We start from the raw sequence: 16,490 nt of genomic DNA, 5'->3' as shown, positions 1-16,490 counted from the left end.
TAATCAATGTTTAAATTAATTCAATAGTCTGATGTCACGTCCGCCCAGCAACGAGCAGCTTGGTTCTAAACATAGAAAATCGGTACTTTTCATTCTTCATTCTGGCTAGAACTTTCTCAAATGTCATAAGATCGGAATGTATAAAAGTCAAAACATGATCAGATTCATAATGTTTTTCTCCTCTGGATACACTTTTATGCTTGCCGGAGAAGTATTTCATAAAGGCGTCCGCCATTGTTCCGATAGTTAAAAACCAGTTACTAAGTTACTATGAGTCATTACGAGGGAAATGACGTAACGACTGTTGAAGCCTATTGTGCTATGTATGCGTCATCATATTGTATGTCCATTGAAAGAAATGAAACTGTTGGGTTGCTACGAGCAAAAAGCACAACATCTTTATTGACAGGTATGAAACTAGCATGAGGGGAAATATTTTTTAATTATTAGAACTGTTTAACGTTGTGAAACAGTTTCAAGTTTTAAACAAAGAATGATCCGTCTGGTGGCATATTCGAAGTAATGTGTGATAAAGAATTGATCAATTCCCAGTCTAATTTTATTCAAATACACATTATATTAAAAGGTCAGATGACTTAAATAATTCTTCACAATATAATGTAGATAGGCCGCTAGTATAATTACAAAGTACGGGGTGATTTGAAAAGAATACGCCAAAATAATTACGCAGTTGTTTAACCCTCTCCTTACCAACTGTAGGAAAATCGTCACATTCGTCACGATACAACCAACAATTTTCTTATTCGCATTTGTCTTGTACATCATAAAGAAAAATGAACAGTGTGTTGTAGAGCATGTTTTGATAAAGAAATTATTTATCGAACTTAGATACTGCTATTGAGTTTGAGTGATAAAAAATATATTTTCGTGTTAGTTGGGTGGGAAGTTTTGGGGAAAATCCTGAAAATGGCTGGTAAGGAGAGAGTTAACGACTATCATGGTAGTGGACTGAATTAGTAGTTATTTGATAAGAGAAGAATGCCCTTGTCACAGCCTTCAGAACAGAATTTGGCATTGACTTTTCTTATGGGGATATGTTAAAGACCACGTTTACATTTCACCACTTCCAGGAAGTATCGATGACTTGAAAGATCGAATCAAAGCTGAAATCAACACGGTGGACCGTGACATGCTGCGGCGCGTTTGGAATGAATTCTCATATCGGCCTGATGTTGTCCGCGCTGCCGGTAGTGACCGCATTTATAAAACATGATATAAAAACTTGAAGGATGTACAATACATGTGTCCAAGCAAGTGTTTTATATTGTTTATCTTTTTTTTTTAATCGCGCGATAGTTTTGCCATATTCTTTTTGAATCACCCTGTACTTTGTCAAATCTAAAAGACCAAACCATCTAATCATCGATGGGTGGAGACGCAAGCTGTAGACATCTTGTTCGAAGGCATATTTCGAGGTATGTAATGGTGAGTTTGCACCCTATGATCTCATTTAGCCGCTCGACTACATCATACGAAATCCAGACTCATACGCCATCAATCATTATGACAACCAGACAAAGTAATCAAATCTAAGTCATCGATGTCAATATATTAATTATTGACTCATTGCTGTATAAACAGACCCCCTTTTCTTCTCTGCACTGTTGAGCATATTCAAATTCCGTAGTTAAGAATTAAAACTCTGTTTTCAGGGTTGGACATAGGTAATGCTCTCTTGATACACCGCATCCCAAAGTTCTTTTGTTTATTCAATTTCACTATCAATAAACTTGAAGCTCATTTCAGTCAACCAATTTGCACTCAACTAGCGGCAATCAAAACCGTAACCAGTGGCAATCCGCGCTGAAAAAAACGGGATAAAGACTGACAATGCATTGTGATGTAGAGTTCTTTTATAAGCCGAGTAGATATTTTCTGGTACCAGCTGAGAAGAGACGTTTATCGGTAAATAATAACGATAATGTTTGATAACAGGGAATATTTTTTATTGGTACGGACGGGATAGCTATAACTCAAGTAGTCAAGCAAGAAGACGTTAGGAAATAAAAAAAGAACGAAAATGAGATTGGTTGATTTACATAATCTGGGAAGTAAGAACAAAGTTGGGGGGGGGGGGGGGGGGGGGTGAAGACGGTCAAAGAGATGAGAATTTATTGGTGAAATTAGGGCAATCTTTCTTATTATTCTTAGGTTCTCTCTTCACATGATGACTCTACTTGCTCGACTGGTAGGGCTGAGGCTTTATACCCGAGCATACATAGTTCGATTCTTGTTACATTATAATTTCTGGCCTAAGTGTCGATTGATTAAAGGGGTATATCGAATTGTGAATTTCAATGTATCGGGGATTGAACTCTCTTCGGATATAATCCCTCTCTTTTAGGATAATCTAGTCTTCCTGCTTTTTCTGGCTTTCTAGTATAAACCATTCTTTCTTTCATTATTTGTTCTTTCCATCTAAATAAACGAAATAATCAGTTAGATAAGGCATTACCCTAGAACCTGGTGGATCAGTGTTTGATTTCAATTTCTTTTTACCCCTGGGCAAGACAATTTGCCTTCACTTGGTAGCTTGTATAGCGTGGGTGATTCCTATTGACCTCTGACGGTAATTCAATTGCTTATTTGCTATTTTTCTTCCAGCATTGCTCAATCAACTAAATCTAGGAGACTCAAAGGGCATTTGCCTTCTCCTTCACTTGTTAGGTTCTTATTTTCATCGGTGTATTCATTTGAAAAAAAATACATTTGGATATAAACATTCCCTTGCCTTTTATTAACATCTTTTCTTCGGAGTTTACTATCCATGACATTTCGATTAATGACAATAATTTTCCGCCCAACTGACTTGAGTTTGAAGATTGTTCACTGCTCTAAACACATAACGAAAGTATATTTTTTCCTTGCATTTTTTAAAGTTGAAAATTTACATGATGAAAATAATGCATCAAAACTGTTGTTATGGACGTGGAAAATATAATTTGTGTTTTGGCACTAAAATATTTCATTTTTTAAAAATAACAAATAGAGCAACTCCTGTCTTCGTTTTGGTCCTCTCGTGATCAAAGTTCATTTATTATGATGCAAAGCGAAGCTCCATATAAGAAACGCGTAATTACAAAGGCTTTGGACCTTGTTAGCAGGAAGGGCCCTTTCCAGCTGCTAAAGAAGATTGGCTGCCCTCCACAGCAGCTCTGCATCATTTCCTCCTTCCTCGACGACATTAAGGGCACCATCAAAGGCGACGGTGAAGCCCCAGAACCCTTCCCTATGCCCAGAGGCGTGAAACAAGCGCATCGCCAAAGCTGCCGCTGTCATGGCACAACTGAGCAAGAGAGTGTGGACCATTAAGCAACTCACATTGAACACCAAACTCAAAGTCTACCAGGCGTGCGTACTCAGTAGCCTACTGAACAACTGTGAATCCTGGACAACATATACCAGACAGCAGAACCGCCTGGAAAACTTCCACATTCGCTGTCTACGATGAATTCTCGGCATCAGATGGCAGGACAGATTCTACAACACTGCAGTGCTAGAAAGAGCGAACTCCCTTAGTACGCATCTCATGATCTGCCAGCGACATTTGCGATGGCTTGGTCACGTACACAGGATAAACGATGGTACAATGAACTAGCTTCTGGACGTCGACCAACTGGCCGTCCAGCTCTGCGTTTCTATGTTGTCTGCAAACGAGACATGTAACTGACATGCATCAACTCAAACACATGGGAATCGCTTGCTGACGACCGCAGTAGCTGGAGATATGCGGTGAGGGAGGAAGTGAAGAGAGATGAGGAGAGGAGAAAAAAAAAACGTTTGAGGAGAGAAGAGCAAGGAGGAAAGAGAGGCAGCAGAATCAAACACCAAACACGTGTGCAGCAACTGCGATAGAGACTGCCATCCAAAGATCTGAGATATTCCCTTCGGGGCCGGCTGATGTTTTGGGGGATAATGTTTTCTTTTCTTTTTCTTCCAGCTTTGTCTGCCCTGTTTCATATAAACGTTTTCAGATTTTTATCATAATTTTAAAGTAATATGCGTTATCTACAACACAATACCTGTGAACTAAAACGGTGCTTTATAAAGAGGAACAAAGTTTCTAATTTATTTTACTAGTCCTCATGAAATAATTTCTAACCATGTAGATTTCTGTTAATTTTTAGAATCATATTTCTCTCCCACTGCCGTCTAACAAGTTTTCCAATGAAAATGACGAATGATTATTGGTTTGAGACATTTTGTCACATTTTTAATAACCTGATCTTTTAAAGTCGAATACATGTTGACCTCATTAGAATACAAACTCTGAAAAGCTGTGTATGAAACTGTGTCGGTAATCAGGAGGTCTAAGGTTCGATCCCCGAGTCGAGGAAGACTGATTTTTTTGTGATGGGTTTTTTCTTGTATTTTTCTTTTTTTTTTTTTCTGGCACCGTTTCATACACACCTTTTCATATCTTTATCTTACACCAGTGCCGGCTCCCAATTACTCAATTTGATTACACAAATTCATGAACCATGAGCATCAAAATGGCGTCTTCTTTGTCTTTGTTGCCAGCGTGTAATTATTTGCAAGTCAGATAACCCAATTTATTATGGACTCATTGTTGTAATGGAAATATTCTCAAACCAACGCCTACAAATGTCCAATACAATTATGTTAAATCAAGCCCATGATTGCGCAGGGCTATCAGACCTGCAAATAGTACCGATGTGCTCTTGTCTATAAAGACTAAATCTAATAAAGATTTAACAACGAAGTATTGGACATTGAAGATATCTTGTATCACCATATGGGAATTTAAACGTTTTGTCCACTCAAAATTGGAAATCTTTCCTACTATAGTATACAGGATCATTAAAATATTGGCGACAGAATGTTACGCAGGACTCAAAAGGAGCAATACCATTCTCGTCGTACGAACCAAACGACCGAACTGCTTTTAAAACGAAATAAAGTGGAAAGACGGTCTTCTGAGGGGAATAGGACTGTTAGAATGACATTAAATGATATTGAATATCACTCTATATTGCCAAAGCTAACACAATAAATCGGCTCTCATCGACTACGGATTTTTACGATTTCTATTTGGAATTTAGATTCAAGAACAGAACCAACGTCAATACTGAACTAATTAGTAGATACCATGCTCCCTTTTGTTCGTAAAAAGTGTCCTGGCAATACGCATTTTACCATGACATTGCTCAACCGCAAATTGCATAATCTGCCGTAGACTGAATGGAGTTTTGCCAATACTCTTCAACAGTCGTAACGTCACTTCTCTCATAATGACGCATGGTAACTTAGTAACACTGGCTCTAAACTATCGGAACAATGGCGGACGCCCTTATGAAATATTTTTTCCGACGAGCATAAAAGCGTATCCAGGGGAAAAAAAAACATAAATCTGATCATTTTTTGACTTTTACACATTCTGATCACAAGGCATATGAAAAATTCTAGCCAGCATGAAGAATAAAAAGTAATGATTTTCTTTGTTTAGAACCAAGATGGCCGCCGTTTCCGGGCGGCGTGACATCAGACTACTGAATCCACTTGGCACATTTTACTATGTCTGATAACTGAACACAAATATGGGCTTGGTTAACATTGTTTTACTGGACAACATTTTTCGTTTGTTTGAGAGTATTCCCATTAACAACAATATCACTTTGGGTTATCAGACTTGCAAATAAGTACACCGAGTTCTACCCTATATACTGCAATAGTCAATAAAAAGTCCCGACTTTGTTCCTAATGAGCAAATGTGAAATTTACTAAGGACTTAAAAGAAGGAAAATAATAAAAAACATTTTCAAGAACTAAAGTATGCTGTGTTAGAAGCATGGGGCAATCTTGAGAAGTCAATAATTTTTTTAACGGAAACTGGTCTTGAGAGCTAACGACCGTCTGCGCATATGAGGAAGAGGTAGAAGAGAAACTAATTGTTATAAATTGAACATTAACAACCAGGTCAATGAAATTATACACTAAATGTTTAAACTTCAAATGCAAATATAATCGTCAGATAATCAATCTTCATTCTCAATTTTATTTATCGATGCACATGATTGATTGGAGTTAGTATTGCGTTATAGTTTAGTCATATCATGACAACAGGCTTGAAACTTTTAGGCTGAAAGTTCGATTCCCACAAATGTTAATCCCTGGAAAAAGTTTTTTACTCATATTTACGCATCACATTCAGCGTGCGGATATGTGGCATTGTGGTATAACGCTCGCCTTCGAATCGATCGGAAGGTCCTGGGTTTCAGCCCCGATTTGAGCGGTACATAGTTGAAACATTGGAAATGTTATTTACTCCTGTTCCTCTCACCACCGTACTCGGGTACTGGTCGTAAACAGCCTTGTCTTTGTCGGAATAAAATTTAAAATATCACCAAAAAGCGTCATGTCACGTCTTACATATTGCGTGTTGCTGTTTGACAAGGACCCTTTGTAAAGCGCTTTGAGCACGTTTAATGGATATTGCGCTATATCAAATCTAAAAATATGTTCAGGTGTGAAATGAGTTACATGTCAAGAAGAAATACATTACAATAGGGAATGAGATTAGACGGAAGAGTAGCGTCCCTTGATTGGACGTCACAGGGGGAGAAGCTATTTGTAAACAAACCAACTACAAGCCAAGCGCTCCAAATACAAAATGTATTATTCATATTTCTGTACAAAAATGCATATCATAATCAACGTTATGCATTTTTGAATGAAAAAAAGGAGAGGAGGGGGAGAGGAAGAGGAGAAAATTGGGGTGAAAGAAGAGGAAGAAAAGGAGGAGGAAAATATGGAGGATGATGAGAAAATAATGATGAGGATGATGATGATGATGATGATGATGATGATGATGATGATGATGATGATGATGAGGAGGAGGAGGAGGAGGAGGAGGAGGAGGAGGAGGAGGGAGATGATGATTATAAATTAAGGGAGTGAAAAAGAACAAACGACGTCAACAATAACAACAGTAAAAACAACAGCAACAAGAACCACAGCACTGACAACATCAACAACAACAACAGCAAAAAGAACAAAACAGATTCCTTCGTGAACATAAATTTTGTCAAATTACTCGTATGTCAAATGTAAAACAGAGAAAAGTCGTGACCATGTTCTTCATACTTTAAAGGTGCTACCTCATGCAATGGAATTCCCACTCTCCCTCTATACGGCATTACGCCATCATCACCATCATCATCATCATCATCATCATCATCATCATCATCATCATCATCATCATCATCATCATCATCATCAGCATCATCATTATCAGCATCGTCGTCGTTGTCATCATCACCATCATCATCATCATCATCATCATCATCACCATTATCATCATCATCATCATCATCATCATCCGTGATAAAAATAACGTAATGATAAGGATAATGACATATCTGTTGAATTGAACTTTGACGGGTCTGTTTATTCGGCACACAGCTGGATAGCGTGTAGAATCGCAAAGACTGTCCAAAACTCTGTTATCTTTTCATTTCCCATTATTTTTTACCATCTCAAAATTATGAACATCTCTGTCTGAGACTGAAAGCCATATTCCCCACGCAAGGAACACACGCTCTGGGCATTTGGGGATATTTCCAAATAAAAATGGTTAATCCCATGCAGGATTGTGATTAGTTAAGCATTGAGTAATATTACGAGTATGTTATATGAAAAATTTCCGGCTTATTAAATTCATGTTATTATCATTCCCATGCAACTGATTACGACCGTGATCAACGGGAACATTGGTGACATAATGCAGACCAATTCTAAAAGCCAAATTGTTAAATTCGAGAACCAGACCTAGTAATAAAGAATACTTTTTAGTAAGAAATAATATAAAGGCGAGGTCATTGGATGGGTAGAATAATTAGATTCTTTAACTCATGTGTTTGAACTATCGAACTCGTTCCGAACACGCGCTCCCAAGGTCACAGTGTGGCCTTTGTGAACTTGTTAGAAATTTTATAAGCATGAGTTCAAGAATCTTACATTCTTTTTCATGATTATTGGTAGAAACGTATCTCTCTAGATGAAAAACCTTTCTTTTTGCTGTCGAATTGGTGTGCATATTCTAAAAAATAATCTAAATGTTGCTGCTCGAAGCTCAAAGAAAGAGATAATAATGTGAAATTGAATGTAAGCTTCAATTTAATTACAAAAACAGATCAAATGAACGTTTCGGGTTTCCCCTTTATCAACAAAACAGGATGAATGGATTAAATCTGTGGTGTTTCATTCATCCTGTTTTGTTGATAAAGGGGAAGCCCGAAGCGTTCATTTGATCTGTTTTTTTTGTAATTAAATTGAAGCTTACGTCCAATTTCACATTATTATTTATATTCTAAAAAGGCTAATTTGGATGCTTTTTCATGAGCATATTATTTTTTCATTTCATTATATCAAATTCATCGCCTACTTTTATTGTAACTCAGTGTCTCATTTCTTGGCGATGGAAATACAACTTGTTTTATATTGATTACATCCATTATGATATTGTTAGCTTGAAGCAACCACGAAGCCATGGAACATAAAGTCCGCTTGGGACTTTGTAGTACTACAGACAATGATAGTAAAAATACGTACGAAATGTGTACAGTATCTTCTTTCCTATGGTAACAAACAACTTTTATAATGGCTGATATGATCTTTTTAAGATTATTATAATAATTGAGCGGCACATCAAGTATATATACTATGCAGATGACGTCACTCAGGCTTTTGTTATTGTTTTTGCCATCCGCGTTTGTGAGTTGTTCTCATTAATAAACTGTATTAACCAGACTATAAAAGTTCATGGTTACACAGAGTTTGTGTGTTGGTCCGTTATACTTCCGGATGGCAATGTTGTGAACTCATTGGCCAAGCGCATTCTATCTATATAAAACGTAATCGTCATTGTGTCTATTATGTATGTTGAATTTGTATTTATGTGTATGTATGTGAGAGAGTGTGTGTATGTGTGTGCGTGTATTTGTGGAAATTTCTATCAATCAATCTACTGAGACTAATTCCTTGCAAATTTCCTTTTGAGGAAGCACTTACATTTTAAGTCGCCATTTTACATGCCTCTATAATTTAAAGATAATTTTTTTATTATGATCGTCAAAAAGTGATTAGAACAACTGTTTTCATCCATTTTATAATGAAAAATACCAAAAATAATTTCTGAATTTTCGCTCCATTTAAAAACTAGTAAGATGCTTTGTCTGATCACGTTATACCTTTCAATTTTGTTTAAAGTTCCAAAACAATTGAACCTGAAACAGAAGCTTCTCTCTTTATGGTTACGGAACGTTTTAGCCAGGAAGGTGGCTAGACCATGATGGTTATGCCAGTCATCATCACTAATCCACCACCATTTTTATGCTTTTCATTTATTTTGCTCAATATACACAAGAAATCACACACTGTATGTAGTGCAGCAAAAGGATCTAGAGACTGGTAACATTGCTGATTTTAACACCAACAAAAGCTTTTCTATATTGAAAAAAAAACCCGCTGATATAATCAATATCTTTTGATGCTCGACAAATAATGAATAAATACATTATTTCTTTAATTTAATTTTTTAAGCATAAGGAAATTGAGTTTTCAAACTTGAATATTCCTATTGGAACGAATACATAAGCGTTATGAAATGCCACATTTACAATACTTGACAAAGCAATAATATAATACATAAAAGTGAATCTAAAATATAAACCATTAATTTTAAACAATCATAAATTATGAAATTATGACATTATGATAATATATTATTTGACATATAGATATAGCTCGAAAAATCTATTTCGTGTACGTTGTCAATGATGAAAGGACTTATAAAGAAAATGACTGGTATTGAAAGACTACAGATCTCAGTTCAGGATTAGGGATCCCGAAGTCATTTGGGAGAAAAATCTCCAATGTCTCTCGTCCTTCTTGTGAAGAGATATCATCGGTCAGTTTCTTTCAGATATTCTAATGTTTAGAAAATGGATGAGAAAAAGAATTACTTGTCTTTATGATGTTACGAAGGCAACATCTTGCGGACATGGAGTCAATGCAGTCAACGGAATTGGAATTGGTGAATGTGGACGCCCTTCTGACTTTTCTATTGATGCTGTGTTTGTCCCCCGCAGAGATCTGTTGGCTCTACACACAGATAAGCTAAATGTCATAACACTTTCAATTACAGACTTATAAATCAATGTAGACAGTGGTCAGTCAATACAAAATTTTCTATTTGCAAAGTCTCAGGTTTGAGAGTCATTTTCCAAGAAGAGAGTCATTTTAATCTATCGGTATTTGAAGGACGAGTTTTTGTGGCCAAAGTTTTAAATTCGTGTTTTTACAGAGTACGGCTGACTGATGGTCACAACCGTTCCATCAATAACAATAATAAGAAAAAAATGGGGTGATCATTTATCTAATCAATGACATTTTTTTTCGGTGCTCTGACAAGAATACCGATTATTGGAGATAAACCAAGGAAAGATGGATTTCTTGCGCTGTAGATGTTCTATGATTATTTCTTGTTACAACCTTAAGCGCTGTGAATTAGATATGGGAAAGTAATATTCGTGCTTTACATGATATATGACTTGCTAGGGATTTTCATTACAAAAGACAGTAAATTGTAGTGAGCCATAGGTTATTTAATACAAAGAGATGTCCAAATAACGGCGTCTTTGTAAGTGACTAAATGTAGATAATAAATTCTTCTCTTTTCTAGGTCAAGATATTTGTGTTGCCAATGTGGTGCCAATTTAATTAACAATAGTTATGCTAAAAAATGACTATGCTCTAAGGTTAAACGAAATTTCAATGACCCATGAACACATCTCCTATTTCATATAGGGGAGGATGCCTGAAAGTGGACAGTTGACGTAAGTTCGACACTTTTTGATAATAATTGCTTTCAAACATGTTATTAACCTTAATCTATGTTTTCGGACATACCATTTATGCCATATCAACAATCGATAAATTTCATTTCGGTTTCGCCTACTTTCCATTTAAAAATTGATGAAAATTTAAATTTTCCAATGCATAAAATTAGTGCTCACGAAACCCACTCCATTCCCCACGATTTTGTAACCTTTTAAGGGATTCACGTTCATTTATTCGTCGAGCAAGTTATATCTATGTACCCAGTTTTGATTTCATACATTTCCATTAAAATATACGTAGACGTCTAGTTTCCTCTACTTTAACAAGTTAACTGGGACTTCGCGAAGTCTCAGGTGTTAGAGTTTTTGCCAAGATTAGTTTCATTTAAATCGATCGATATTTGAAGGACGAGTTTTCTGGCCAAATGTGTAAATTAATGTTTTTCCCAAACACGGCAGTTAACTGGTTAAAATACATCCTCCATTAACTTAAAACAATTTCAAATGCCTCATACATCAATACATGTCACTTGCTGGTTGGGAAATCACATCACATTACGTTCCATCCATCATGAGTTTTAAAATAAGAATATAAAAGGTATTAAACATTATATATATATATATATATATATATATATATATATATATATATATATATATATAGATTATTAAGGATTACGCCGACTGAGGACGTGGGATAAGCCCACAGAAACGAACGTCTCGGTCACAAAAAATGTGAGTGACAATTTGTTATATATATATATATATATATATATATATATATATATATATATAATATATATATATATATATAAAACCTTGTCTAGTTGGAATTCAAAATTGTTCCGCCTATGTTAAATTGTTTGCCAACGACACAGAATTAATGGCAGATGAAAAAAATATATAAAACAATATTTTACAGATTGATAGAGTGGTAACTTGTAAACCCTTTGTTTTAGATCGAGGACAATTGTATTATCGTTGACTCAAATGATTATTTATAAAACCTGTTAGGGCAAAATGATCGGTCATTTGATGTTGGGAATTGTTTTATGCCGCCCTGTTGCCAGATCCATTTGCACGCACCTACCAGATCGATTTTGATCTATGAAGATTCAACAAATTCGTCTAGATTTCAATCAATTTTCACAATACAGTATTATAATAATTAAATTAGATGAGTACATGGTCATAATATCATATATTGCGGTTCTCCACAAGAATCTTCAAAATGTTATTTTACATCTGACACAACGTTTCAACTGAAACGCAACAATATGTGACCTGTTGCGTCAATTTGGTATTATGTTGGAATGGGCTGGATGAAAGAAGTATAGTTTAAAGTTAAAATTATGAAAGTTAGTTGATATATCATGTTTGTCTTTTCGTTGAAGGTAACTATTTTAACTCAAATGTAATTAGTAAAGATTGAAATTAGAATTTAATGACTAGGCCAATCCTGACACACGCACACGTGCACGCACACACACACACACACACACACATACATACACACACATTATACCGCTTTGAGTCTATTGTCATATGTGACTCATCGTCCCAAACGGTATGATATCGGCATGGTTTAGACGCTAAAAATAGACTCTCTAGTCAACAACAGGAGTCTCGGGCTAGATTCATTGTATCTTTCATTAAGGAGAATAAATTTAGTTTCTCAAATGAGAAAAATTCAAATGTCCAATTCCTGTTCATTTTCATTTCAAAATACCCTTTTGGCACCTGTCTCACCTCGGCGTAATACCGTTTGGAGGCGATTGATCACATCACATATGAGCCATTTCATTTATCGACTGTTCTGGTCTTGAGTCTATTTCAAGACGATGCTGCGATACCGCACGGGATGCCGATGCTTATGATTATGCTAATCGTGATTAATGGGTTCAGGAAATGACTTGTAATAAATGGGGATGTCGATGACTTTGATATCTCAAAGGTTTCTATAGATTGTATGCGCTTAGCTAAGAATTTCACAACATTGCCATCCGGAATTATATTATTATATTTTATAGTCTGGTTAATACAGTTTTGTGAGAATTACTCATAAATGTGGATGGCAAAAAAACAACAACAAAGAGTTACGTTAACTTCGTTCTATCTATAAGGGATCTAAAATGTGGATGTTGCACATGCGGCTATTGGTGTGAAGCAATCTGCAGGCCTGCGGTTCGAGCCCCGTTGTGAGAAGAGCATTTTAATTCCTTAGACAACGATTTAACTCACATTTTTTTTTTTTGGATGCTCCGCTGTAAAGTTTATGCATGACTGGCAATGGCGTTGCTTCTGTGTCATGCCCAAGGACATCCTCTATTAGTCGACTCTGGTCATATTACACGACTACATAGCCGCACGAGAGTGTCAGCTGCACCACTAGATACAAAGCCTCTTTCATACGTTTTCTGCCGGGAGAAGTGAACTTAACGCTTGTGTCACTTTTGCAAAGAGATGTTTCGTTCCTGGAGCCAGTTGATGGTATGTGTTTTTAGTAAAACACCAGTTATTTTTACCAGATCGTGGAGAGAAAGATAAAGTGAACAAAGTGTGACTCATATATAAGGGAACAACTTATGAGTCACATTTACTCACTTTATCTTTCTCTCTATTTTAATGGCTTATTCAGGCACCTCTATATAGTTTTTGGTTTTACCAGATCAATCGTACCGACAAACAAAACTCCGCGTAAACTTTTTAAAATACAAAAATAGATAACCTTTATTCGTCCTCGAGGGGGAATTTGTCTTAAGGGTCTATAGGCTTCAGCAGTCGTGACGACACTTCCCTCGTAACGCATAGTAACTTAGTAACTGGTTCTAAACTATCGGGAAAATGGCGGAAGCCCTTATGAAATACTTCTCCGACGAGCATAAAAGTGTATCCAGAGAAGAAAAACATTATAAATCTGATCATGTTTTGACTTTTATACATTCTCATCACATGACATGTGAAAAAGTTCTAGCCTACATGAAGAATAAAAAGTACCGATTTTCTTTGTTTAGAGCCAAGCTGCTCGTTGCTGGGCGGACGTGACATCAGACTGTTTAATCCTATTCCAAGAGAAGATTAGAATAACTAAAGCGTCAGCAGCACTGCGGGGCCGCAAAGTGAACTAGGGCGAGGTGGCTTGATTCAGACCACACGACAGCACTGTAGGTAGTCGAACTCGGTTCTTTTCGGGTCCATGGCAAAGACCATACTGCTGAATATAACGTAGCAACACAAAAACTATGTGTAACCTTGAACGTTTTCAGTCTAATTGATATAATTTAGTGAGAACTAATCATTAAAATGGCTGGCTAAAAAACAATAAGAACGAATTGAGTGGCGTCAATAACGTTCCTTCTATAAGCATTAAATTGTCCCAAATTTAAGATAAGCTCAGTGGTTTAATCGTAGCACGTCTGCCCGGAAATCAGGAAGTCTAAAGGTTCGATCCCTAGTCGATGCAGGCTGTTTAATTCGAATGGATTCTTGTATTTTTATCTCTGCTTTGTCTGACACTAATTCATGCAGATATTTTCAGACTTTTATCTTTTTTAAAAGCCGAGCTTTTATTTAGCGCAATATCCACTTAACGTGCTCAAAGCCCTTTACATGGGGTCCCTGACCAACAGCAACACTTAACATGTAGGACAAGGCAAAACGCCTAATAGACGATATTGCTTTTTTTCGGACAGAGAGAACGCTGTTAGCGGCCAGGTACTCAATTTACACCTGAGTACGGTGAGAAAATGTGATTAAAGTCTTTTCCAAGCACTCAACTATGGGCCCTGGCTGCGAGTGTCACACCACAAGACCACATGGCCGCACATCTTAGACCTGTGCCTATAAAGTATCAAAACAGTAATGATTTATTTACATTTTTCTTTCAGAATACTGTGGTGGGCGTGTCTGTACTAACCTTGTGTGCAATCGCCATTGAACGATACTTTGCCATCTGCCGTCCATTGCGTTCTCGAATCACCATGAGAAAAGTGACCATTACAATCTCCATCATCTGGTTTGTCAGTGCCATTTTTGGCAGCCCAAACCTTACCAACGTTGTCACCGACACTTTCATGGTAAGCATTGTGTAGTCAATAAACAATATATGTATCAATGTGGTTTTTTTTCCAAATGCTCGAGTCATTGGTTACATTGGAAAATATGCTCAAATTGACATATATGATAAAACTGTTCACAAATTTCGAAATATCGGCAACACAATAGCTAATTTTGTTCAGCTTGATCTATGAGGATGTATTTAAAAGTTTTATATAAACAAAGCTGCGTGTTTACATTTATCGAAAAATATTCAATTGTTGAACATCAACAAATCATTTGATTGATGACTCGGTTTGACGAAAACCTGAATATAAAATCGCTCCCATTAGTTGATAAAATAATAAGTTGCTTTGTTTGTTTTTTGTTTGTTTGTTTGTTTGTTTTTTGCGTTGGTAGAGTCTAGATGACGCACTTACTCTTTAACCCCAAGAACGGGACTGGGTCTCTGGACACGAATCCCTCCAATCTGGTCTCATAGATATAATAAATGTATAGTTGGGTTTCTTTAGATCTGGCAAAAACATAGATGTGTCATTATTTTGCTGACCAATTGACATTTGTCCGTTCACAGGGTACGTCCAATGTCTATCTTTAAAAAGCAACAACTTTAGTGCTAAACACTAAGACTTTACAAACGATACCAAATTCAACTCAGATGAGAATTAGTATGTTGCTCCTTTCAGTACCGTTTATAATAAGATTATTAATACAAAAGAGTGTCTATATGAGATGGAAATTTAGTGTCATCTTAGGGATATACTTGAGCTTTCATATAGAGCAATTTCCACTAAAATGTGTATAAACCGTTTTATTGGTTTAGGCGTGGGACTCACTTTCCCTATCCTATGTTATTGGTGTAAAGAAAGAAAGGTTTTTACGTGATGTATAGTGTATATGCGTGTTTGTGTGTGTGTGTGTGTGTGTGTGTGTGTATGTGTGTGTGTGCGGGTGTGTGTATGTGTGTGTTCATGTTCATTTATTCAATTCACATACATTTTCAGAGAAGGTCCTTGTAACTAAAGATACTTGTTTTTTGTTGTTGTTGTTTTGTTTATTTGTTGTTATTAACTCCATGACAAAATTTAAAATTAAAATTTGCAGCTACACGTCATTAGGGCCACTATAATTTGGGATTTGTTTTTTTTTTTGTTGATTTTATTTTGTCTTGTTTTGTTTTGGGTTGTTTTTTTTTTTTTTTTTTGGTTTTCTGTTTTTAGGTTTTTTGTTTTTTGTTGTTGTTTTTTTTTTTTTTTTTGGGGGGGGGGTGTTTTTTGTTTTTTTTTTTAAGATCGGAAATATCTAGCACCGGCTGAGCCTGAAGACATCAATGTACTTCATTGTTGTTAACGGTCTTAGACTCTTCACCACGAACTAGATCTTCAACTTTTAAAGAGACAAGACAAAAGCTAGGAAAATCAACAGGCGAGGCATGAAATCGCTGGCAGCAACGAGTTGTAGACTAGATAATGGGTTAAAAACTCACGCATGTTAGGCCATTAGCGCCAATATTTCAACACAGAAACAAGTTTCGTCCCACAGCAAGGACACTTC

At 36.3% G+C, this 16,490-nt stretch overlaps 1 protein-coding gene across 1 annotated transcript in view; it reads left to right on the top strand.

Moving 5' to 3' along the window:
• LOC144972729 (orexin/Hypocretin receptor type 1-like) overlaps window positions 1-16,490 on the top strand; it is a 77,895-nt gene that overhangs the window by 23,987 nt on the left and 37,418 nt on the right. Inside the window, exon 2 of the mRNA XM_078914311.1 lies at window positions 14,768-14,956. Coding sequence (XP_078770437.1) covers window positions 14,768-14,956 — 189 coding nt within the window. The remainder of the gene's footprint in view (window positions 1-14,767; window positions 14,957-16,490) is intronic.

The sequence above is a fragment of the Berghia stephanieae genome, chromosome 5 (genome assembly GCF_034508935.2).
Source record: "Berghia stephanieae isolate SIO BIC M18660-M18661 chromosome 5, UCSD_Bste_1.3, whole genome shotgun sequence".
Lineage (NCBI taxonomy): Eukaryota > Metazoa > Mollusca > Gastropoda > Nudibranchia > Aeolidiidae > Berghia > Berghia stephanieae.
This window is presented reverse-complemented; position numbering and strand designations above follow the sequence as displayed.